The sequence below is a fragment of the Protopterus annectens genome, chromosome 1.part0, assembly GCF_019279795.1.
Source record: "Protopterus annectens isolate FY-2018-M chromosome 1.part0, PAN1.0, whole genome shotgun sequence".
NCBI lineage: Eukaryota > Metazoa > Chordata > Ceratodontiformes > Protopteridae > Protopterus > Protopterus annectens.
Genome location: NC_056725.1, coordinates 1,891,443,111 through 1,891,469,922, shown reverse-complemented (window position 1 = coordinate 1,891,469,922; position 26,812 = coordinate 1,891,443,111). Strand labels below are relative to the sequence as shown.

Here is a 26,812-nt window from a genome sequence, read left to right as displayed (position 1 = left end):
TAACTCATCAGTTACTCTAAAAGTGAAACTCTCATCTCTGGCATTATTCATTAAACAATTCATAAATTAAGTGGGACAGACACCTATAAGTGGCAACAGCAGGAGTGTCTTGTAAAATCAGGGACAGACACTTGAGAGGGATGTCATTTTACACAGTCTGTGTGAGTGGAGGCTAAAGGTTGAAGCAGGGGGGAACATTAGACAGCACTATAGAACAGACCATATGCTGTAACTTTAAGAACATTTCCAAGTGTAAGCACATGCATATAAACAGTGAGCAGGTGCAGGCAGCAGTGCCATTTTGGGAGAACAGCCAGAGTGTTAACATGTATGAGTGTAGTAGTGTCTGTTTATAAATTTATTAGAGTTTAAGTTACTAAGCCTTAAGCTTGATGTGTTTGTGTATAATAAAGCTGCTTGAACCAAACACACAACTGTTCATCTGTTTTATCTTGACCAGATGAGTGACATGGTGTCAGAAGTGGGATTGAGAGTGCAACTTCTTCAAGCCATGAGGTGCAGATTTGATGGAGAAGGTATATTCAGTAGGTTGGGTGATACAGTGCTCAAACAATTAAAAAATGCCAAAAACAAACTTCAGGTAATCAAAACTTGGACAAATGATTTATTTTGCAAAGAAAATGATATGGAGGGTTTGTAAAGTACAAAATGCATTATTAATCAAACGAGTAGCACAAAAAGTATTATTAATCAAACGAAAGGCCAAAACACATTGTTAATTAAATAAAGTCTTCAAAACCATGATATTTGTTAAAATTATTAGATATACTTATATTGAGTTCTGAGTTACCTCTGATTTACATGACAAGCATGTTTAAAGTAGAACAAGCATAAGAAAAGTATAATGAGTATGATAAGAGGTTAACTGGGTATAACGAGTATATTAAAAGGGCAAAATAAACTTATAAAAGCAAGGTAACTGCATGTTTTTAGTAAACAACCGTATTTTAGCATGAAATACTATTTCACATTGAAAGAAGCCATTGAAAGCATAACCAGAGTTGTTCAAAGTATCTCAGAGTGTGCAAAGTGTTTGCAGTTTGTGCTTTATTACAGTGCAATTATTTTAGAGTTTACTATGTGCAAAGTACAGATATTTTGCAAAGTGCAGTCAATGTAAAGCCATTTTGGAAAGTTTCTTGTGCTGCATACATTTATTCACAGAGTGCTGCCATTTCAAGGTGTTTCTTACACTGTACAGAGTTATTTGCAAAGTACAACCATTTTGAAAAGTTTATTTTGCTTTATACAGTTCATTTGCAAAGTGCATTCATTTTGAAGTGTTTCTTACTCTGAGTTTCTTGTGCTGCGTACAGAAAGTGTTTCTTACACTGATAAAGGGTGGTTTCACAAAGTACAATGATTTTAAAGTGTTCTTGTGCTATGGAGACTTATTTAGCAAAGTACATTTGTTTCAAAGAGTCTGTTGTGCTACTGGGCATAGTTACAAGTTCTGGCATAAATTTCTGGCATATATATTGGTGTGTGTGTTTGTACATGATTTTGGGCACCTTCACTGTGTGTTGTATTGGAAGAGACATTTCACAGACCCAGTCAACTTGTGTTTGATCATAATATTGCAGAGAATTGGAGAGTATTTGAGCAGGAATATGACATTTTCATACAAGCAGCTGTTTCTGACAAAGATGCACATACGAGTCATTTATTTTGCTTAACTTAGTGGGGTCAGAAGCCATTGAAAGAGAGAGTTAATTTGTGTATGCACCACCAGTATATGCAGGAGAGGGGGAAACCACCGTATTATTGTACTGAATCAAGAGAGGATCCCGAGTGCTTGAAATGTAAATTCTGAGAACCCCAAACAAATGTTACAATAGAGAGGCACCTATTTTATACAAGAGACCAAAAGCCAGGAGAAATTTTTGCAGGTTATATCACTGACTTGAGAAATAAAGCTAAAATGTGCAGATTTGGTGATATGAAAGATGAGTTGATAAAGGACAGGCTTGTCTGTGGTGTTAATAATGCTGCAGTGAGAAAGATTTAGCTTTGTGACAGTGATTTATCATTGAGCAAAGCTACAGAGATTTGTCAGATCCATGAGCTCACAGAAAGGCTCACAAGTATGCTTGCAAGTTATAAGAGCATGGTTTCAGCAGCCTCTAGAGCATGCATAAACAGCATGCAGCACGTGGTTAGCAGAAACAGGACTAAGCACATGGCAGCTGCCCGGGAGAACCAGTAACTTTCCAGCAAGTTCTAAGACTACCTCTGCAAAATGGATATGCTCAGTGCAGTATAAGGGTGAGTCAGCAAAACCCAAGTCAAGTTTTATTGTTAACTGTTGTAATTGTGGTGCTAATCATGTCTAAGAGAAAGGAATGCTTAGCATTTGGTCAGCAATCCCACAAGTGTAAAAAATGGAACCACTTTCAAAAGTTTTGTAAATCAAGCAAGCCTCATTCAGTTATTAAGAAAGGTCACTCAAAAAAACAAGTTGATCATGTAGAAAGCTGCAGCCTTACTTTCTATGTAGATGGTGTATCAGTGGTAAGTGGAAGGATTAATGCAGTAGATTTGATGGCAAAAAATGAAGTGTTTTGTACTTTCCTGATCAATTGTAAACTCACGCAGCTCAAAGTAGACACTGGTTCAAAGTGTATTGTTCTGTCAGCAGAAACATTTGCTAGAGTAAGAGCTGGTAAACAACTTAATTTGGCTAATTGTGTGAAGCTTGTTGCTTATGGAGGTGAAGAAATTCAAACCCATGGCTCAGTAGTGCTTTCATGCTATTAGGCTGGAAACAGTTACAGCTTGCAATTCTGTGTAGTCAGAAGCATACCTCTCAAGTTTATCTTATTATGAGGAATGTTCCTCAATGTGATTCTTAAAAAGTCCATGTTCCTTAAAGTTCCACATTGAAAGGGTTTGTCACACATTCAGTATTAGGAATGTTTTTAACTGATATTGATGGTAAATAGTATTGAATCATATTAACTCACCAAAAGAGCTTTTAACAGGTTTAAAGTAGCACATGTTAATCATCCAGTGACCTTTCTAGTTGAAGTTGGTAGTAAGGTGTTGGGAGGTGTTCCACATTTTACCCATTTGTTCCACATTATGAGAGGCAGAGGTCCTCATTTAGGAGATGGAAGGTAGAGAGCTATGGCCAGAAGAACTGTGCAGTCATTATTAGGTCTCAGAAACAGTTTAAGAATTAAACTACTTTCTTTTACCAAGGAAGTTCATCATGTAAGCACATGTCCTAGTTCCAGATTCACTGATGCTATTTTCTGAAAGTATGCTGATGTTTTCGATGACAACTAGGCAAACTTCCAGTTGTGTATTCGATGAAAGTAGACCCAGTGATTAGACCAGTGATGAGAGTTCCAGTATCTATGCAGGACAAAGATAAGATGGTGCTGCAAGGTGTGATTTGTCCAGTCACAGAACAAACTGAGTGGGTGTTTTCTATGGTAGTTGCTCAAGAAAAGCTCAGATGAAATCAGAATATGCATTGACCCAAGAGACTTGAACAAAACATTAAAGAGACCTCATCATCCCATGTGTACAGTCGAGGAGGTTGCCACCCTCATGCCAAGTACCACTGTTTTTTCTGTCTTGGATGTAAAGAGTTAATTTTGGCAAGTAATACTTGATCGCAGATCTTCACTACTGACTACATTCAATACTCCATTTGGTAGATACAGATTTCTCAGAATACCTTTTGGAGTAAATTCTGCCAGTGAAGTCTTTCAGCGTGCAATGGAGCAAATTTTCTCGGGTTATCCGTGTGGTATAATAGTGGATGATTTACTAGTTGGAGGTAGTGGAGCAGCATAGCATGAAAGAAACCTCAGAAAAGTTCTGAACAAAGCGCTTGAAGTGAACTCGAAGCTGAAGCCTCTGAAATGTAAATTCAGGCTACCAGAAGTTACTTATGTAGGTCATTTGTTTACCAGTACAGACTTACGACCAGACCCTTTCAAACAAACAGCCATTCTTGAGATGCCAGCTCCAGACAATGTCTAAGCCCTACAGCATTTCCTTGGCATGGTTAACTATTTGGGCAAGGTTATACCTGTCTTTGGGGAGTTATCAGTGGCTTTAAAAGAGCTGACACACATAAATGTTGCCTGGTCATGGCTGGAACAGCACCAGAGAACATTTGATAACTTGAAACAGCAAAACATGCCAATCCACCTACATTGAGATACTATGATGTCCACAAACCAGTAATTCTTTCCCGTGACGCTTCAAAGTTCGGTCTTGGTGCAGTTATTCTTCAAGAGGGCAGACCAGTTTCCTATGCATCTAGAACTCTTACCCAAACTGAAATGCCGTATGCTGAAGTTGAGAAGGAACTTTTGGGAATTGTGTTCACATGTTCAAAGTTACATTATTATATTTATGACCGAGCTATCCAAATCGAGTCTTATCATCAACCTCTAGTCACTATTTCAAAGAAGCTTATGCACACAGCTCCAGCAAGACTACAAAGACTGATGCTCAGATTGCAAAACTACAACTTCAAAATGAGCTATACAAAAGGCAAACTTCTTTATCTGGCTGATACCTTATCCAGATCTCCAGAAATTCCACAGAACAGCTTGATGCAGAGAATTTTGACTTTGATGTCATGGAAGTGTGTAATTTTTCTACCACGAGACTTGATGAGCTGAGACATCATACAAAGACTGATCCAATTTTGCAGAAGCTCAACCACTTCATCAGTGTTGGATGGCCATCACAGCAGTCTTGTGCACCACCAGGAGTACAACCTTATTTTCCTAAAAGAGATGAGATGCTGATGGAAGATGGCATAATTTTCAAAGGTCCTAAGGTTATTGTTCCTACTTCCTCACATGAATACATTCAGATTTTGCATCGTAGCTCCCAGGTTCCAAAGCTACCAAAAGAAGGGTTAGAGGACTAGTATTTTGGCCTTCTCTGTGAAAAGACATTGATAAAGTGCTTTCATCTTGTTCAGTATGCAATAGTACTAAACTGCATTTGCAAAAGGAGCCGCTTCATCTAAGCCAGATTCCTTTACTACCTTGGTCAACAGTAGCCACTGACATATCTGAGTGAAACAGTCAATATTACTTAGTGTTAGTAGACTCTTATTTGAACTGGTTTGAGATTGATTTGCTACCTAACTTAACATCCAGCACTGTTATTACTAAGCTGAAATGTCATTTCTCAGTCCATGGTATTCCATACAAAGTTATTTCTGACAATAGGGCCCAGTTTACCAGTCAATTATTTCAGAAATTTGCAAAAGAATGGGACTTTATCCATATTACTAGCAGTCCGGAATACCCACAGTCAAATGGCCTGGCTGAACATGCAGTACAGAGTGTGACAATACTGTATGTCTTCTTGAATTTCTTAATCTCTTAAATATAACCTGTGACAACCTACGTGGCTTGCCAGCTCAGAGACTTCTATCTACGCAAACCAGAACAACATTGCCTATCAGTTCTAGTTTGTTGGAGCCTAATGCTAAAAACAACCAAGCAATCAAAGCCCAACTGTTTAAGAAGTGTACCTTTCAGAAGTCCAGCTATGATAAAATAAGCAGATTTCTTTGTTCACTGAAAGAAGGAGAGATGGTGAGGATGTAAGCAGCGAAAGTCTTTGATTGAATTGGTCAAGTGAGAGGTATATGTGCCGAGCAGAGATCCTCCTTAGCGGAATCTGAGGGTATAAAATACAGGAGAAACTGCAGGCACCTTCTTCTGGTGCCTGAATTGATATCACAGCATCACATCTGTAATGCAGACTCTAGATCTCATAGCAACCCAGATAATGTTCATATTGAAGAACATGTCTCAGTACCTATTCCCATTCCTGATGATGTCCCAGAGGTCCCTAAAGTTGAACATTCCTTAAAGGCAGTCCCCATTGCTAGATCCAATTCTGATTTTTATGTTACATGATCAGGTTGTATTTCTAGACCTAGTGTAAAATACACAGCAACCTAGACATGATTGTTTTATGTGTTTAGTTTTGTATGATTGCATCTCAAAGAATTAGTTCTGTATTATTGCATGTTAAAGGATCATTTCTGTATAATTGTGTATCAATGAATATTGCCATTTTAGTGTATGACATATTTTTCTAAGAGAGAGGATGTAGAATAGAGCGTGTGTTGCAACTTTAAGAAGCATTTCCAAGTGTAGGCACGTTCTCATAAATAGTGAACACGTGCAGTTAGCAGTGCCATTTTGAGAGAACAGCTAGAGTGTTAACATGTATGAGTGTAGTAGTCAGTCTATTTATAAGTTTATTTAAGTTTAAGTTACTAAGCCTTAATCCTGATTTGTTTCTGTATAATAAAGCTGCTTGAACCGTACACACAACTGTTTGTTTTATCCTGACCAGACAAGCGACAAATACCAGGGACAGTACTTTAATTATGACTTGAACTCATGTATATAATTAATATAGCAACAGGGCTTGCATCACCATGTATTTTGTAAACATTCAGAAGAATGAAACCGTATTAATTGACAATAATGTGTGACTGTAATAATCCATGATTTAAGAAGGCAGTGACAAAAACGTAGGAAGCAACATTGGAAATGCTCTGTCAACTCAGGGAGAGGTAAGAAGTACATGAGTGTGTGTGTGTGTGTGTGTGTGTGTGTGTGTGTGTGTGTGTGTGTGTGTGTGTGTGTGTGTGTGTGTGTGTGTGTGTGTGTGTGTGTGTGTGGGTGTGTGTGTATGTGTGTGTGAGAGTTAATGAGGGGAAGCCTGTGCCAAAGCAATGCATGGACCACCAGTGTTAACTACCACAGGAAAGTGCTTATTTGCACTTATGGTATTTAATGGTGATTTGGAGACATGTAAATTAGCCAACACTGAGGCTTTTCCTCATTGTTGCTAATATGTCTCTGGACTGCAAATTCCTGTATAATGTAAACATTACCTTTTTACCCCAGCTCTTGCTACCAGTGGTAGTGTTATTTCTAAATCCCCAGATATGTATTTTAGATATGTAAGTAGAAATGAATCATAGTCCATGAAAAAAATCAAGTAAACAGAGAGCTCACTAGACACTAGTGAATACTTCACTATGGTGAGATAAGAATGGGAATATACTAGTTATAAATAAATATTTTCAGTTGGAGACTGAGGGCACAGTAAACATCCTTACAAGTGATAGATTGAAATGCAAGTGTGAAGTATTACTAAACATGAGCTTTTTCACAATGATATTAACTCCAGAATACTGTTGTATTTGCCTATTGTTTTAGCAAATAAAATGTAGCTATATTTAGCATCTTTTCATGCCATCTTTCCTAGTATTGTTATTTGGTGCCTCACCATTTTGTGTCTGAATTCTGAACATTTACATGCCATTTTATACTGTCTAAAAATGTTGGAGAATATGTTCCTTAGGGACACCTTAGCCCTAAGTAACAGAAGTGATTTATTAGGCCAGGTCTGCTCCCTCTTTGTCAGTAACTGAAGCTGAGAGATACTGGAAATATGACATTCATTGGTAAGTAAGTATTCTGGAGGCATCTGTTAGCAATAGCAGTATGGTATCAGTGTAGATCTTACCATCACAGGAGTAGAAGTAAAATAAAATTAATTGACTTCCTATAAGATATCCTGACTGGCCAGAGTTGTGGCTATTGACTTACTGATGATTTATCTGTTACCTCTGGTCATAATCAAGATCTTGAACTTTCCCATTAATCTATGAGGTCTACCTCTGATACATAAGTAGTTCACAGCACAGAAGACTAACCTCCCAGCTTAGTGGTGCAGGTTATCTGAGGGAGTCTGAGAATAAAAAGGAAAGACAGAAAGAAAGAGACAATGGTAGCAACTGAACTGGGCAGTCTGATCAACGGACATTAAACATGGCTATTTTGGTTGTGGGAAAATACTCCTGGTAGTGTAAGATGCTTGCATATAACTGTAGAAGATATCCACATAAAATGTATTTCATGTTTGCAAAAATCAGTTGTCAGATTTCTAAAAATTAACAATAACCTTTAGTTTTAAAAAAATATAGGACATGTTTAGGCACCAGGAAGACATCACCAAAGAATCATCTCAATTATAGCAGCAAATCATTTTTGTGAAATAAATTACTTGCTATCTGGGTAATTGGCACAAACCAGAATATACCCCTTATAGCTTGTCCTGAAACAGTGCAGAACATAAGACAGAAAACTTTGTCCTGCATTTAATAATAACAGAACAGTACCTAGCTTGTATAAGGTTATTTAGAAGTCAACATATTTGCATACATACATATTGAGTGCTAGCTAGCAGCCAACTTGGTATCAGTCACTGGCATCAATAAAACTGTTAAAAGTCCCTTTATATGCTTGCAGTGTATATGTCAATTTTCAAGTGGAATTTAATTGAATGCAGGTTTTATTTAAAATATATTGAGAGCCATATCTGATCAAACAGAAAATTAGACAAAAATGTGCTTTCTTTTTGCACAAATCCTGCATATCTCCAATACAGAGGGCTTTATCCTCTAAATATAATATCCTACTCCAAGGTCACTGTAGCATAGTTGAATGAAGATGCTTTCTTCATCCAACTGATCCAGAATTTCATCTAAAAATTGACTGAAATTACCCATTTGATGTAATTCATATCAACAAAAGGATTGAGTATATGTGCTTACAGACAGTTTTAACAGATCCTAAAAATTTTGTACTTCACTTGCAAATGGATATAGTTGTGTCTTTTCGGCTTTTCCCAGTTAGGGGTCGCCACAGCGGAACTCCAGTCTGCTAATGATTGGCAGTAGATTTTTACGTGCCGAGTTGCCAGCCCTGACACACAACCTTCAACGAAGGTACGCCCATTCACGCATGTCTCTACACAGAAGACAGTCTAGCTGAGAATCGAACAAGACAATGTCTTATTGTGAGGTGACAACGCTAGTGTCTAGTCATAATTGTGTTAGGACTAGAATGTGAAGCAAGTGACAGCTTTATTTTCAGCAGTTTTCTTAGTTACATTGTCAGTGATGGCAGGTAAGGACATGTCTCCAGTACTGGGGTAGAGAGTTCCATATTGAAGCACAGATTCTCAGTCATTTTCATATCTAAAGTTTCATATTTAAAAACTTTCAGAGAAATACACAATTTAATTTATTTCCTTGGTTCATGATAACAGCCACAGGTGTTATGACAAGTCAAATTACATTTTTAAATGATAAAGCATTTCAATTATTCATTTATTTCTAGGAAGTTCTTCACCAGCACCTGCTCCTCAGCCATCTGCTCCTGCTCCGACCAATGAGGAAATGCTTGCAATACAAAAGAAACAAGAAATCAGACAAAAAATGTATAAGGAATTCTTTGCTGCACTTCAGCATGAGGGTAAGGAATGTAAGTTGCATTTGACAGATTTATTTATCTGGCAAAGACTGACTGTCTTGATTATTAGAGCAGTTTTTCCCCAACAACCAGTGATGCTGTTCTCAAAGAAAGAAAACTCAAGCATTGTTTGTTCTAGTGACAGGCATATCACTAATTAAGAGACTTATCGGTGCACTATTAAGAATTGAATTAATTCTTCCTTTAGTAAGATACTGCATTAACAGTTTATGGAAACAAGCTCTCTTTCTACTCAGCATTCCAGGTACTGTTTATGCTATCACTGCTATGACACTGAAAGATAAATGCATTCTATGGCCTCACTTTTGTACTCATCTGCTGGAGTTAGTCGAGAAAAAATGGTTTCTGTAAATAATATGATCTGTAATGCCATTATGCCCCCCCCCAATAAAGCATTTGTTAAACATTGTCTGTACAGCCTCATGCCACATAAATGTGTCCACTCTCTGGGTGAGAAAGTTGGAGAGAAACTGACAGAAGTAAGAAAGTGACTGAAGGAGGAAGGGTAAGGAGATGTAAGGTATGAACAAGTATTTGTCCACATTTAGGGTGCTGAGCAATAACAGAGCCAGCTTTTGGCTAAGAAGTCTTTCAGAATGGTTTTGAAGGATGGGAGGCAGAGTACTGACCTGATGGGTAGAGATAAGGAGTTCCAGGTCTTAGCAACATAGTACGGGTACAGACAATGCCCAGCAGATTTGATAGGTTTGTGGACAGGCAGGAGATTTTGGTCAGTGGATCATAATCACCAAATAGGAACATAGCTTAGTAGAATATTATTTAGTGCTGGACAAGCATATGGATTCTGGATAATTTTATAGGTTTTAAGAAGCTGTGTATATGTTAGTTGATACAGTAATTCTAAGCATTTTAGGCGTTTTAGTGCTATACAGTGGTGAGCTCTGAAAGGGGTATTTGCTGCAAATTTAGCAACTTTGTTATTGCGTTGTTCAAGTTTTGATTTTTGTGATGTCTGAAGGTTAAGGATTGGAATATCTTAAGGAAGTGTGTGGAGGAGATAAGTAGTGGAAAGTGTAGCTTTAAATGCGTTGGTAAGAAAGTTTTTGGCTCTATAAAGCATTCCTAGATTTTGATGAGTTTTTTATGCAGTTTTGTATATGCAGGTCAAATTTAAAACTACCATCCACCCTCATCCACAATAATTTGCTATGAAAAGTGACTTCAGTGGTTGTATTATCAAGAGAGAGAGGACAATATTTTTTTTTCATGGGAGATGGATTTGGAAAAGTCAAAGTAAACTTTATTGTCATTTAGAACTACGCACGTGCAGCCTAAATGAAATTTTGTGCATCAGCTCAATTCTTGAGATTACAAAGGAAAGTAAAACAACACATACAAGTAGATGAATAAACATAACTAACAAATACAATACTACTTCCAATACATATAAGAAAGAGCAGTGACATTTACCAACACTCAAATACGAAGAATACCCTCCCCTGCGTTAAATTAACTACCCCATTTAAAGTAATACAAAACACAGTACAGATTGAACAATGCCTAAGTTATTTGTCTAATATTGTACTGAGAGGGTTACATAACACTGCCTGTGGATATAATAAATAAATATTGCACTTGCTTGGAATTTATAGAAGTATATTTTGCACAAATAAATATTGACTTATTATGTGTATAGACCTCTGGGACTAATGCCCGAGTTCAGGAATCTAATCACTGTAGGGTAGAAACTGTTTTTGAATCTTGTAGTCCTGCAGCAGATTCTACAATATCTTCTGCCTGATGCCAGGTGCTTTAACAGTCCATGCACATGATGCATGGTGTCCTGTATTATTTTGCTGGTCCTTTGGATGCTTTTTGCAGAATAAAGTTGTTGTATGGATGGAAGACTGGAACCCGTTACCTTCTCTGCGACCCTGACCACTCTCTGTAATGCCTTCCTTTCTGTAACTGTGCAGTTTACAAACTGCACTGTGAGGTTGCAGGTGAGGATGCTGTCTACTGCAACTCTATAGAAGGTGGAGAGGATATGAGGAGGAAGCATAGCTTTCTTCAGCCTTCTCAAAAAGTGGAGGCATTGGTGCACTTTCTTGTCCAGGATATCACCTCTTGTAGGAATGTCCACATACTGATGGTAGTGTGAGAGTATGTCTTTCAGGTCTGCTTTATTAAAGTTACCTGCTACCACATGTACTCTCTAATGTGATTGCATAGTTTATTTAGAGCATCAGTGGTATTAGGACTAGGTTGGATATACACCAGTGTTCACTATTACACTGACCCAGTTCAGATCCCTGGCTAAGTAAAATGGTCTACATTTAATGGACAGGAACTCTAAGTTTTCACAGCAGTGTGATAGTATGATTTCACAGTTGCTGCAACATCTTTTTTTAGCATAGATGTAGACTCCATCTCCAATGGCCTTTCCACACAGTATATGTTTTTCTGTCTGCGTGAAATAGTGTAAAACTTTCTAGGTTTACTGCACTATCATTTATCTTGTCATGCAGCTATGTCTCAGTAATCAAAAATAAGCAAGTATTTCTTGCCTTGTTCTTGTTGGAGAGTTCCAGTCTCAAGTAATCCGTTTTGCTATCCAGTGATCTCGCATTAGCCACCAGTATAGTTGGTAGTACAGGCCTGTAGGGTTTTGCTTTTAACTTTACATCAGTACTTGCTCTGCATCCTCTTTTCCTTGTTCTGTGACATCTCTTTCTCTTTTTCCTTGTCCAGCATATTCCAGAACATTCTTCTACCAGTTGCAGGTACTTTAGAGTGTGAAGAGTTAAAATACACAGCTATTGTAGATCCGTGCAAGTAGTAGGCCCCAGATACTCCTCAGACTTCACGGCATACAACCAGCACCATGTAAATGTCGACTGTTTAATTTCTAGTAACTTCTGTCTACTATAAGTTATTGGACCTTCAATTGGAAGTGCATTAACTAATTTTTTCATGATTTTTGTGTAAAAGAAGGCAGAATATACGTATCTCTAGAACGAGCTGACATAGCTGCAGCCATACAGGGTGCCACCTTTTATTGTTTGATTTTTGTTTTTTGTTTTGTTTGTTAGGGTTGAGCATAAGTTGTGAGTTACAAAGCCATATTTCAGTCACTGTTAGTGCTTCTTGAGTAGTTTTTTGGAGGTGTGCCACATTGTCTGTGCAATTGAGTGTGAAGTCATCTGTATATTGTATTAGGGAGACCTGTTGTGTAGGTGTGTGGAGGGTGATGGTGAGCATGTTAAAGAGGAGGTGACCAAATATAGAGCCTTGTGGTACACTGGTGTTGATTGGGAGGTTTGGAGAGTGGAGTTCCATTTTAATGACTGATACCTATTGGATAGGTAGCTTTTGAACCATACAAGGGTGGACTGAGAGAGACGTAATGAGGACATCTGAACTAGAAATTTGTTGTGACAAACTGTGTTGAAGGCTTTAGACAAGTCTAGAAATAAGAAAGAGGCTAATTTGCTGATATCCCTAGCTTTATTGACAGTATCTATATAGGTTAGAAGTGCAGTGAGGACAGGAGTTCATCCTGCAGGAGATAGTTTAGCAATTTTTTTAATACATTTTTCAAGTATTTTGGAGGGCGGGGTATATGATTGCTATAGGTCTAAAGTTTGTAATGTTTGTTGAATTTTATCCTTTGTGCAGAAGGATAATGTGTGACTTTTTCCAATGAAAGGGATTCATGGATTGACCTTTTTATAAGGATTGAGACAGGATAGTGCAAAGGGTTAAAATTAAATTGCATGTGTCCTAGAAGGTTAGTGTATGTGTTTGCAACAGCATAAGCGGAAACATGGAAAAGTACAGAATGTTAAGTTTCATTTCCTGAGCCTCAGGCAGCATTCTTTCTAAATCACATGGTAAAAAGAAACTTCTTACTCTTTTTATAAGAAAACTTTAACAAAGTAGTAAACTTTATCAATTATGCAACTGCTAGCATCCAATGGAGTCATATTAACTAATACAGTTTATTATACAGTTTATTCTTTAGAGCATTACTAAATATCAGATAGAAATATGTCATGTTTAGTAAAAATAGATCTGAATTTCTTATCTTTCATATTTAGCTTAGTATGGAATACGTTTGTTTTTACCATGTGATTTAGAAAGAATGCTGCTTCAGGCTCAGAAAATGAAACTTAACATTCTGTACTTTTTCATGTTTCCATTTATGCTGTGGCAAACATATACATTAATCTTCTGGGACACATGCCATTTCATTTTATCCTTTTACAATCCCTCATTTGATGCTGAGAAAGCATCACACTCATATCATAAAACATATTTTACAAAAGTAGGGGTATTTCTTGAGGGATGTTCACATGTGGGAGCTGTAATCAATGCAGGCATGTATTAGTAGGAGATAAAGCTTTTCTAGAGGTGAAGAATTATCCCATTGATTTACTCTATAAGTTTGATTTTAAATCTAGATGTGTAGTATATATAGCTATTTGTGGGCTTTGTTCCACCTTTTATATAGGGAGGACTATTACGGGGTTATTTTAGGGTGTGTGAGCATTTGAGAGCTATAAAGAAAAAAATAATTAAGTAATGCACTGGTGAAACATGCAGTTTTAAATCATCCTAATCAGACAGCTGTTTTCTGTAATCGATCAAGTTTTAAATTATGATTCCAGATGGGATACAGAAGATGAATTAGACTGAAAAGAGTATTGTTGGCAGGTAAGGCTTAATATCTGTGTCTATCCAAGGATTAATGACAGAGAAAATGTTTTAATTGTTATAAGGAGTTATAAGGAGGAAAGAGTTAAATCATTGCAACGGATATGTTATGTGATTTTTATTTTAAGTATATATGGATCATGTATTTTATATGCAACTTAGTCTGATGAAGTTCTTGTTAGAATGAAAGCACTTACCAGTTGTGTTTGTTTCTCAATAAAGTGTGTGTTTTGGTATTTTTTGATCTGAAGCCATTTTTTTATTTTATCTTTTACACTTTAAATATATTGTCATACATTTTTTCAAAACCTTTAAAAAAATAATTATTCGTTTTCACTTGCAGTTTCACTTTCATTGACACTTTTTTTAGCCAAGTTCCAAAGAGAGATACAGTTAAACTGTCAAAGGGCCCAGTAAAGTGATTTTTTGTAGAAGCATTTCCAGGCAGTTTGAAAAAATCTGAGTTTTTTAAGGCACCATCTGATAAGGTACAACCATAATAAAATAAACTTCAGTCATTGGCAGACTTTGTGGTTTCTACAAGTAAGTATAGGTTTATATGCATGTGTGTTAGTATGCGAGTGGGATATCTTTTTTTTTTTTTGTATTAACATTGTAAGTGTTCTTTACAATGAGAGTGAATGTGGGTACTTTAAAAGAACTGGAGTATGGCATTTCTGCAAGACATATGTCTCAAAATTGTAACAAAGTTCATTGTCTCTACTTGGATAAAAAGGAGATTAGAGAAAAAAGTAATAAAGTCCCTGCCAGCTACTGGTCAGCCTTTAATGCATGACAGGTAGAATCTAAAGATAGAGAAAAAGATTCTATAGTTCGTAGTTTGAAACATAACACAGTTAAACTTAAAACAAGTGGCCAATAAGATGGTTAATCATCTACAGCATTCTGATTGTCAGGCACAGGTTGGTTATGAGCTCTATTCCCTTTGGGAACTACAGAAATTATAACTTAGCCTTGGCGAGTTGTCTAATGACAACTGCTTAGTTTTGCTCACCACACCTCCGCTGCCTTACAATGCACTATCATCTATCCCTGACCAGCAAGATTCTGCTATCTCTTCTTCCCTCTCAGAGATTATTAATTCACCACCTTCTCAAGAAAGGCAACCTTCTGAGTCATCCACCTCCACTAGCCAAACAACTCAACCTCCTCAGTCGCCTCATTCCTCTAGCCAACCTAAAACGTCTTCCTCTTCCTCTGTTTCAGACTGTAACCTGTCTAAATTGCATCAAATGTTTATTAACTTTCTGAGACAATGTACAAAGGGGTATTATCTTCTTTTCCTAGACAACAAAAACTATGATAATGTAAATTTGTCACTCAATTCCTAATAATTATAGATGAGGATGGTTATTTTGGTCCTCATGAATTTAATCCAAATAAAGACTATTCTCATTCCTTCCTGGAGGAAGAGGGAGATATTATAGTTACTCCAACCACCCATCTACATCCTTTGTGACAAGTCCCGAACCAAGCACATGGCAGAGATGAAGCAGCATTGTCCACTATAATTGTGGTCCGCCCTTGGTCTACGGTTAATTTCCAAACTATTTTGGACACCCTCCCATCACTCAGAACAAATCCAGCAAAATATACAAGAATCTTAAAAGGGCATGCTCAGTTACAAAATCCTGCTTTAGAGGATCTCAGAGCAGTGATGGACACATCCATTCCACCTGATCTATTTAAACATATTTAGGATCATGCTAATATACCAAACCCTATTCCCCAACATACAGATGTAGAGGCTTTTCAGGCAGCTAGAACTCATTTATTACAGGCTATTACTGCAGTATGTCTACCGGTACCTAACTGGTCCCAGATAAAGACAGTCAAACAAAGAGAGGATGAGTCAATTGAATCTTATTTCTGACATATGACAGATGCCTTTGAAGCCTTCTGAGGTTATACAGAACCTACCGATGGTCCAGCAGAAAGTGGTCTCTCAGCTGATTTAGTCAATGGTGTATTGCCCCCATTTGAGAGCTAAAAAAGGTTTGCTTAACGTGGCCATGTTTGGTGCTTTGTGAACTTGTTAATCAGGTTCAATATTTAGCAGACACCATTATTTGTAAAGAATGAGAGCAACAAGAAGAGCGACTAGAAAAATTATTAAACTTACAGCTCCAACAGTTTACCAGAAATAGAGGAAAAGCTAGAGGAGGAAGAGGAGGATGTAATAGATTTAGGTTTTCTCAGAATCAAGACCATTTCCTCAGAATTTTAATAATATCCCTAATTCACAAGGACAGGAACAGGGATCATATTCAAATTGGTGTTTTAATTACGACCAAAATGGTCATTGAAGGGACAGTTGCCTTTTCCTGCAGCCATTAGACAAGCTAATGCAGTCTAACAATCCATTTGATAATCAGCTGCCATCACAAGGTCAGCAAAATGGCCACCAAAATGTGAGGCAACAGCCTCCTGCATGGAACACTCCTTGGCAACCACCAGTTTGGCAACAAGATAAATCGGATAGCCATAAATAGTAATGACAGTTTTTTTCTTTCATACCTGTACATCAGAAAGGGCCATTCATTAACATTAACATTCAAGAAAGTAATATTCCCTTTCTAATAGGTGCAGGAGCTACTAAATCAACATTAAATGCTTCTGGAATCTCCCTTTGTCCCCCAACTCAGTGAGAGGAGTTGGGGTGTCAGGAGTCTCTTTAGACTATCCCAAGAGAGTTTCAGTCCCCATTCCGTTTGGACCACTGACAGACCAACATGTTTTCCTCGTTAGAATCCCTACACTCCTTAATCTTTTAGGTAGGGATCTTCTCTGTAAATTGCAATATACAATATTCTGTACACCGGATGAAATATATTTACATGTTTCCAATGAGCCGCCTGTGATGCAGATATGTACTGTTGCAGGTGTTTCACATGAAGAAATGGTCTTTCCTTTCCTTAATGACACAGAACCTGTACAGCCATCAGATGTAGAATTACTAAATACAGTTCCTTCACAGTTAGACAGCCCATGAAAATGAGATAGAACTTATTAGAGATACTACAGCAGTACAAATTACTTTGAAACCCCATGAACCTTTGCCCATGGTAGCACAGTATCCTCTTTCTCAGGAGCAGAAGCAGGAATTGAACCAGTTATTTCAGCATTGCTGCAATAAGGCATAATTATTTCTAATAGAAGTCCTTGTAATATACCCATTTTGTCAGTAAAGAAACCAAAGAAACTTATAGATTTGTCCATGATGTGAGAGTTATGAATACAGTAGTTGTGCCAGGTTTTCCTGTAGTACCTATCCCAGGAACTATTCTTATCTCACTTCTCCCTTCTGCTACCACCTTTTCAGTTATTGATATTTCCTCAGCTTTCTTGTCTATCCCAATACACACTGATAGTATTTGCATTTACATACAGAGGACAGTAATACACATGGACATGCTTACCCCAAGGATATATAGAATCAGCCACCTTATTTTCAAGAGAAATGAAAAAGCAATTAGAAAAAAATACAGTTACCTTGTGGGTGTACTTTAGTACAGTACATAGATGATCTTCTCATAGCATCTAATTCTTTCGCTGACTGTCAGACTGATACTGTTTTCTTGTTAGCTAAACTAGCTGAGTTAAGATTTAAAGTAAACCAATCTAAGCATCAGCTTTGGCATCCACAAGTCCAGTATTTAGGACATCTAATCTGAAAATGCACAACACATTTTGCCCTCTCACATTGGAACTATGCAAACAGCACCAAGGCCTACTACTCTAAAACAACTTAATGCATTTATGGTTTAGCAGGCTGTTGTAGACAGTGGATATCCAACTATGCTGAAATAATTAAACCTTTACTAGAACTATTGAAAAAGGACACCCCCGAGCCCCTTCCATAGCAACCATGCAATGAACAAGCTTTTACTCAGTTGAAATCCCTTCTTTCAAATCCCCCAGCATTAGGGCTGCCAGACTATTCTAAAGTATTCTTTCTTTTCTTTTGCGAACCCAACAAGGTAGCATTAGGATTATTAGCACAGAAAAAAAAATGATGGCTTTAGACCAGTTGTTTATTACAGTACAAATCTTGATCCAGTGGCAGCCACACTTTTCCCTTGCCTTTCAGCTGTAGCCGCAACTGCCCGGTTAGTTGATATTACTCTGGGTCATGATATTTTTATGCAGTTCTACATGCTGATAATGTGTTGTTATTAAAGACTAAAACACAGGTGGTCATTGTGGTGCAGAGGTTAGCGTTGCCACCTCACAGCAAGAGGTTCTCCGGTTCGATCCTCGGCTGGGGTGCCTTCTGTGCGGAGTCTGCGTGTCCTCCCTGTGGTCACGTGAGTTTCCTCCCACATCCCAAAGACATGCTGTAGGTGGATTGGACACTCTAAATTGGCCCTAGGTGTGAGTGTGTGCATGTGTGTGCCTTCTGTGGAAGGTTGGGCCATGGGCTGGTACCTCGACACCGTAAAGACTCCATTGTCAATTATGAGCGGACAGGTGATCCGCTATGGTGACCCCTAACTGGGAAAAGCTAGAAGAAGAAGATTAAAGACTAAAACACAATATCTTTCTGCCTCTAGATTTTCCATATATGAGCTACCTCTACTTAATTGTCCTTCTTTGCAAATTATTAGATTCCCTCCCTTGAATCCAACCTCTCTTATCTATACTGTTGATGAAGGTGAACTTCATGATTGTGTTTTTGTTGTTAACAAGGTGCTTCCTCCTAGACCTGATCTCTGAGATACTCCTCTACAGAGCCCTGACTTAATTTTGTTTGTCAATGGATCATGCATGCATCAGAAGGGAAGATGGACAATTGACAGCTGCTTTTGCAATCTGTAGTATTGATCAAGTATTATTGACTGGACAAGTGCAGGGAAATATTTCAGCTCAAGTAGTTGAATTAGTAGCTATCACTGAAGTTTGCAGGCTAGCACAGGGAAAGACTGTTATGGTGTACAGTAATTCCAGATACATTTGTGGAGTGGTTCATGATCTCAGAAACCTTTGGAGAGAAAGAGGTTATTTGACCTCTGCAGGGACAAAAATTAAAAATGCAGTTTGTGTAAATGAGTTATTAGATGCCCTGCTTCTCCCAAAGGAAATAGCTATCGCTAAATGTGCCGCTCATAAGTCAGATACTTCGTATGTTTCAGTGGGAAATATCTTTGCCGATAGAGTGGCAAGGCAAGCTGCTTTATTAAATACTGTTCAGGCTTCTTTTTTGCAGCTTCTTTAAGTTGAAAATGTATCTGTAACTTTGCAGGAGGTGTTGTCTTTTCAGAACCAAGCTGATGACCCTGAAAGGGTAAGATGGATCTGTGACAGCTGCTGTTGTTCCCCAGTCTCACTTTGGTGCTGTCTGGATGGAAGGTAGCATATCAAACTCTTTTACCGCAGTTGGCACAGGCATATCATTTGCCTTCCCATCTGGGAAAAAATGCTTTAATAAGACAGCTTTTGGCTGACTGGTATGCCCCTTATGCTTCAGAAGATGTTCAGCATCTTGTACAAACATGTAATATATGTCTTCAATTTAATGTTTCTAAATTTGTGACTATTTCCGCACAGCATATTAAAAAGCTGTGGGGACCTTTTTGTTGTAGACAGTGTGACTTCATAGAATTACCATTGTGTGCAAGGTTTAAATATGTACTAGTTTTGACTGATGTTTTCTGTTGTTAGGTAGAAGCATACTCATGCATCAAAATGATGCGGCCTTAGTGGTCAAGAAGATTTTGTATGAGCTTATACCCCATTTTGGGGTACCATGTTGTATTCAGTCAGATAGAGGTATTCATTTTATGAGTCAGATTATTCAACAAATTTATAAACTTCTAAATATTCAGATGTAGTATCACTCTCCACACGGACCTCAGGCTTCAGGCATGGTAGAAAGAATGAAACAAACTTTGAAAACTAAGCTAGCAAAACTTACTGCAGAAATGGGTCTAAAATGGCTAGAAGCCTTACCCTTAGTTTTATTTACTATCTACAGTGCAATCAGTGCACCTAGAAAGTTATTCCCTCTTAAAATCCTCCTGAGATACCCTATGACAATGCCAGCCACACCCCTTCCCACAAATTTTGGTCTGCAGATAGTTGATGAAACAATGCTTACTTATTGTAAACAACTTATTTCTGTTCTGCAGCATCTTCATTCACAGGTAATCTCTGCCCAGCTCCAGTCTGATCCTAATTCAACACATGATGTCAACCCAGGAGACTGGGTGTTTGTTCATTCCTTCTTTGGATGACACACCTTCCATCCTCAATGGAAAGACCCATTCCTGGTGCTCCTCATCACAGCTACAGCCATTAGACTTGAAGAGTCTCCAACATGAATACTTGTCACCCATGCCCAAAAAGCAGTGCCAAATGAGGGAAGCCAACCAATTCCCTTCTACGTATCCTCTGCAGCCTTGTCTGATAATGAACCAGTTTCCTCTTATATCAGAAGAAAAAACAGATAGACTGGGAATAGAACCAAAGACTGATACTTTAAGGACATCAGAAGGGGCCATTTTCCCTGACTCAGGTGACCAAGCACCGCTCATGGAGCTAACTTATAATAGCAACCTTTATGGAGTGTGTTTGGAATGCAGAAGCGAGCTAGTCATCGCAAAGCAAATTTGTGCCTGGACATTTTTGAAAAATCTACTCCGACCCCGCCCAGCTCATCATTCATGTCTAATTGTTGCCATGATGACTGCAATTGTTATTTTTGTTATACTACTACATTTCCTGATCCCTGCTGAAACTGTATGTACAGTTCAGTTTCTTAACAGAAAAATAAAATGATTGATAAAATCTAGACAGAAATCAGCAGATTGGCATCCAAATTTCAATTCATTTTATGCCACTTTGATCACATATGCTAAGACTCTAAATGTTAGTAACTGTTGGTTATGTGCTGACATACCTGCTGCCTATGATGGAGGTATCTCATTGTTTCCAGTATGTGTAAATTAAGTTGATATGGGGACAGCTTTTTCATCAGTGGTACTAGGTAAACATACTTTGTGGTATAATGTCATATCGTTTAAAAAATTGCTGCACTTAGACTTTCACTGACTGTCAAGGTTTGTACTTGCTATGAGAAAAATGGGACTTTGGAGTTTGGATAGAGCAAATGTAGCATTACTCAAAGAATGTGTAATGGAAGTGCAGTAAAAAGTATGGTCATCCTGAAAGACTTTTAGTTTATTTGTGGCAGTCTAGCATATACCTGTCTGCCAGCAAACTGGTCGAGGTGTTGCTATATTGGGAGAGTTCTTCCAGCCATTTGAGATGTAGATACCCTGCTCAGTGGTAAAATTTGTACTATATAAGATACTCAGACTGTAAAATTCCAATTGGAAAGGATGATGCTTTGTGGATCTATCCTCATGATTTAGAACAAGCAGCTTTTAAAGGAGTTTCTCACATTGACCTTGGTGATGATGTTATTTCTGGGGTTGGTATATTAACTGCTTATAAGACTGTAAAATTAATTTGGGATCTGAGAAAGCTCTCTAAGCTATTAGAAGCGTTAAGCAGCACATCATATGAAACTGTTAATTTGATTACTCTAGAGCTGAGTGCAATGTGTACAGTAGTACTTGAAAATCGAATGGCGCTTGATTTCGTACTTGCGTCAAAGGGAGTTACGTGCATGGTCAAGCACAAGGAATGCTGTTCATTTATTCCCAATAATGAGCACACAATATGTAGTCATTTGAAAATCATAGAAAAAGTGGCTGAACTGTCAGATACCAAAGTAGCGGATGCTTCACAGTGGGCTTGGCTAACCAATTTGTTTTCAGGATGAGGATGCAGTTTTTTAAATTTATTATGCTTGTTGTTGTTATTATGATTGTGTTTTTGCTTTTATTTTTATATAAAGCTTTAATAACCACACTCATTGCATCTTGATCAAACCCATTGTTACAGAATTTGCATGTTAGTGATTTTGAAAAAGTGTCATTTACAGATCGTGTCAATGAAAGTGAAATAGCAAGTGAAAATAATGAAGAGTTAGTTTTTGAAGGTTTTGGAAAAATGTATGACAATATATTTAAATGTAAAAGATGTTTTAAGATATGTGTGAAGCTTTCTCAGCATGAAGTGAGGGATTTTAAAGGGCTAAAATGAAATTGCATGTGTCCTAGAAAGTTAGTATATGTGTGTCCTAGAATGTTGGTGTATCTGCTTGCAACAGCAGAAGCAGAAACATGTAAAAGTACAAAATGTTAAGCTTTATTTCCTGAGCCTGAGGCAGCATTCTTTCTAAATCACATGGTAAAAAGAAACTTATTGCATAGTAAACAAAAAACATAGGTAAGAAATTGCAGATCTGTTTTACTAAACTTGATGTGTTTCTATCTGATCTTTAGTAATGGCATGAAGAATAAACTATATTATGAACTGTATTAGTTAATATATTCACCCAGGGACCAAAAAAAGCAAACGTGGGTAATTTAGCATTTACCACCACAGAATAATATTTTTTATTGGATGCTAGCAGTGATATGAGTGATAAAGTTTACTACTTTGTTAAAATTTTCCTATAAAAAGATCATGAATTCTTTTGTTCAAGGATAGATGATTGTCACTCATCTTGTGTATCTGAATAAGACAATGAGGCTTGGGTATTCATTTAAGTAGTTTATTATACACAAACACATTGGGATGGATGGCTGGAACATTAAACTTAAACAAACTGACTGACTACTACACTCATACATGCTTTCAAGCAAAATTTGCCAAAATTAAATTTTTGCATCTAAGACAGAAAAAATAGTGGCATTTGGCATGAGGGCAGCAACTTTCTCTACTGTGCACATAGAATGATGAGGTTGTTTTAGTACTTTGTTCAAATGTCTTGGATCAATACATTATCTAACATCATCTGAGCTTTTCTTACAAGCTACTACCATCGAAGATACCCATTCAGTTGGTTCTTGTACTGGACAAATTACTCCAAGCTGCACCATTCTGTCTAGCTAGCTTTGACTCTGTTCAGCATAACTACTAGAAATTTCCATGCTGGTCTGATAATTGGGCTTACCCCAGGGTCTAACTTCATGGAGTACACAACTGGGAGTTTGCCTAATTTGTCTGCAAAAATATCAACATAGTCAGAAAAAATAGTTTGGGTGAAATGTGAGCTGTTCCATTCATGCTTACATGGTGGGCTTTTTTATTAAATGAAAGTCCCTTTTTCAAACTGTCTCTGAGGCCTAATAATGACTGCACGTGTCTCTTAACTATGTAAAACTGCAAGTCCTAGCTGTTCCCCAGCAGAGTAACATGCAAGCACTACTGAACCTTTGGTTTGAATTTCTTCACCACCATAAGAAACAAGCTTCACACATCTTGCCAAATCAAGTTGTTTTCCAGCTTTTACTCTAGCAAACATTTCTACTGACATAACATTGCACTAAACCAGTATCTACTTTGAGCTCTACAGGTCTCCCATTAATCTGAACAGTACAAAAGATTTCACTTTTTGCCCACAAATCTACTGCATTAACTGTTTCACCAAGCACAGACACGCCATCAACATAAAAAGTAGGGCTGCAGCTTTCTAATTGATCGACTTGCCTCTTTGAATGCTCTTTTTTAATAAAATAATGTGCCTTATTTGATTTACAAAACCCTTTGAAATTATTCCACTTTTGACAAGAATGGCACTGCTGACCAAAGGCTAAGCACTTTTCTCATTTGGGCTCATGGTTTCCACCAAAATTACAACAGTTGACTATGAGGCTAACTACAGGATGTTCTTCATCTCACATTGCTGCAGTCCTAACACTTGGGTAGTCCGCTGTCCCAGTCGGCCCGGTTACTCAAAGTAGCTGGCGCGACGCCGGTCAAGGCGCATTTGTCTGACATCAGGACGCCAGGGTACAAATGCCGCCGACTGGATATCATATCCTCAGTCTTTTTTTTTGCAGCAGCAGAAGCAGTATTACAGTGCAGTATACGCTTTGGAATCCGGGTTGAAATTTTTTTTCAGTCGGATTTCAGTTCAATCCGTTGAGGTGGGGTTGGCTTTGTTTTTCTTGATTTTTTTTTAACCGTATGTCAGAAAAAGTGAATAACTAAAAAAAGTGAATAACTGTATTTCTTGTGGGAAACAGATACCTTAGATGCTCATATACTTTGTATAGGCCTGAGGCAACGTTGTTGGCGGCTGTCGCCTGTGCCGTTATTTGGCCGCAAACTCATCTATTAAGAGAAGATTAGATTGTGCCAGGAGAGGGAATTTTAGGAAGGTAATGTACAATATGTCAGCCGTGATTGCGCCGCTACCGCGCCTAAAAAAGCAAAAGAAAGCAAGAGCAAGCAAGCTAGTAGAAGAACCGCCTGTCCCGGACGTCCGGTTCAGGGTTCTTGGCGAGGGCTTCGGGTGGTCTTACCCAGAAGTTCCTTTTCCTGGGGAGGACTTTAGAGAGAAGTTGTGTCCTCAACTGGTCAGGAGTGGTGGTAAGGCTGGCTGGAGGTCTCAGGTCAGGGTCCTCCCCCCCCGTCCCCAAGGTTCCAGGTGGCTTTTCCTCCCTCGTTCAGGGCCAGGGTTAAGTTCTCCCCTCCCTAGTCAGTGGGGGTTCTCCAGGCCCTTAGGGTCTCTGATTGGGGTTCTTAAACCCTGATGCTTGCACTGGGATTTGATTAAACGAGTTTAGAGGGTTCTCGGAAGCCCCTGAAGAGGCCGAGGGCGAAAGCACTGAGCAGAGTTTTTTGAGGCCTGTTCGAGGTTTGGAGTCTTTCTAGTTTTGCGGCATCTCCCTCTCTCCTTTTTATCTTGACTCGACTCCTTCACTTCGTATCCCTTCTCTAAATGGGGGAGTTTTCTTTTCTCTGATTGAGCTCTTCATTTAGGAAGGTTTTTTTTTCCCTGAGAGAGGGAAAAGCTTCTGATTCTAGGTTTCTGCTTAGGAGTGAATTTTGTTTCTCAGCATAGGCCTTTAGCTATACCTCCTGTTCTGGATGTGGTAGAGGATGTTTTGCAGGCTCCTCCCTGAACCTCTGATTCTTTGCCTCCCACCCCAGGGAAACCGACATTAGTGGCTTCCCTGAAAGAAGAAAGGTCTCTTGCAAGTAAAAGTCTGGACCCAGACCCAGAAGGTGGGGGCTCTGGATAGTTTAAAAAAAGAGTTGTTTCCTGTTGTTAAAAATCTGGGGCTCTGATGGGGATTGGAGGGTTTTGGATTCTGTTGCTTTAAGCAGGGCACTGCTTCGGTGGTTAGCCATGAGGGCTTTGAATTGAAAATTTCACTCAACTCAACAGTTCAATAGCATAGGTCTACTCATTGAGTCAAATTATTGAGACCTGAATTGCAATGTTTCTGAACAGGTGGGTAAGCAGTGTGTGAGCCATTTCTGAAATGTGATGTAAGCATCTTTGCAATGTGGGGCAGGGTTGCATGGTTTCCAGGGTGGCAGCCTGAGTTCTGTTATTCGCAGGCACGCCTGGCTGTAACATCAAGATTTAGGGATTTTAGATGCTCCTTTACAATCAGATGCATGTTGTTTGATCTGATGTGAAAGAAAATGTTTTTGAAGAAAATGGAGGAAAGACTTATCCTTCTAAGGCTACTCAGTCTGTTTGGTGTTCAGATTTTTAGGTTTTACCAAATTGAAGGGACTTAGGCTACCTAGAATAGAACTTATGTTAGATCTAGACGCTTGTGGATTCTCAGTAGGTTTCGTTTCTAGACTAGGTAGGCAGCTTGCCTTCTTTTAGGCCGGTTCTCTGAGGGCCAGCCTGCCCAGTAGGCAGGAGGGCAGCTTTCAGTCTTTTTCTCGTAGCATTCCAAGTTCGATGGCCAGAGCTGCCAGAGCTAGGCAGTCTGTTTTTGTTCAAGGAGAGGAAGGCTTCAAGAAAGAAAGAAAGCAATTAGTCCTATTGCCACCCAAGACAGCTGTTATTGGTATCGCTCATGTTTTTGCTCCAAATAGGGGCCCATACAAGGTTCATTCAAAGGCAAGAATAACATTCACACTATTCAAAGAAAAGAATTTCCAAAGCAAATTCTCATCGGCTGTTGATAGGGGCTATCCTCGGGTTCCTGAATTTTGTTCCAAACCTGGAAAAAATTCCTCGCCTGTTCCTAGTATTTCAAAAAGGGGAACACGCGGAGACATTTTTTGGATTTGTCTCGCCTGTTTTAAGTACCAAACATATTTAAGTCAGAAATGTTGAGAATCTTGGATGGTAACTTTAGATCTCAAGGAAGATCACTCTCCATTGCCCTTTAGATCCTCAGAGGCGTATTTAGGATTCATGTGCCTATCAAACTCAACTATCAGGTTCTGCTGCTCTGCCGAAGGGCATACTTCACTTTACTGCCAAAAGTATTCACAAAAGTTATCTACTGCTACCAGGCTAAATTCCCATACAGAAGTCATGGTGATCTATGTTGAAATGACTGACTGTCTGAGTATTCTCCAAGACATCTTCTTTCTACTGTAGCATCTGAAGCAGTGCTAAGATGCCTGGGTATTCTTGTGCTGAATATGTGATAGCAGTCTAAGTGCCTCAGGGTATTCTCTTCATCCATGTGAAGTCCAGTCAGGTACCCCTCTCAAGACATTTGTTTCTGTGTTCACTGAAAGAGTCTGTCCCTCTACTTCCATCAACTATCTCATGCATGTGTGCTCTATCCAAGGGACTCCATCAACCATTCTCATTCATGGCCGTATGTCCAGGAGGTGCTTCCTTGCCTATGCAGGTTCATGGCATCCATGTATGCTCAAGCTATGCCAATGCCAACTGCACTGTAGGAAGC

The 26,812-nt window shown here is 38.5% G+C and overlaps 1 protein-coding gene across 1 annotated transcript in view; it reads left to right on the top strand.

Annotated features, from left to right (window-relative positions):
* SPEF2 (sperm flagellar 2) overlaps nucleotides 1–26,812 on the top strand; it is a 2,540,087-nt gene that overhangs the window by 1,625,382 nt on the left and 887,893 nt on the right. Inside the window, exon 21 of the mRNA XM_044069998.1 lies at nucleotides 9,213–9,347. Within this exon, the coding sequence (XP_043925933.1) occupies nucleotides 9,213–9,347 (135 nt within the window). The remainder of the gene's footprint in view (nucleotides 1–9,212; nucleotides 9,348–26,812) is intronic.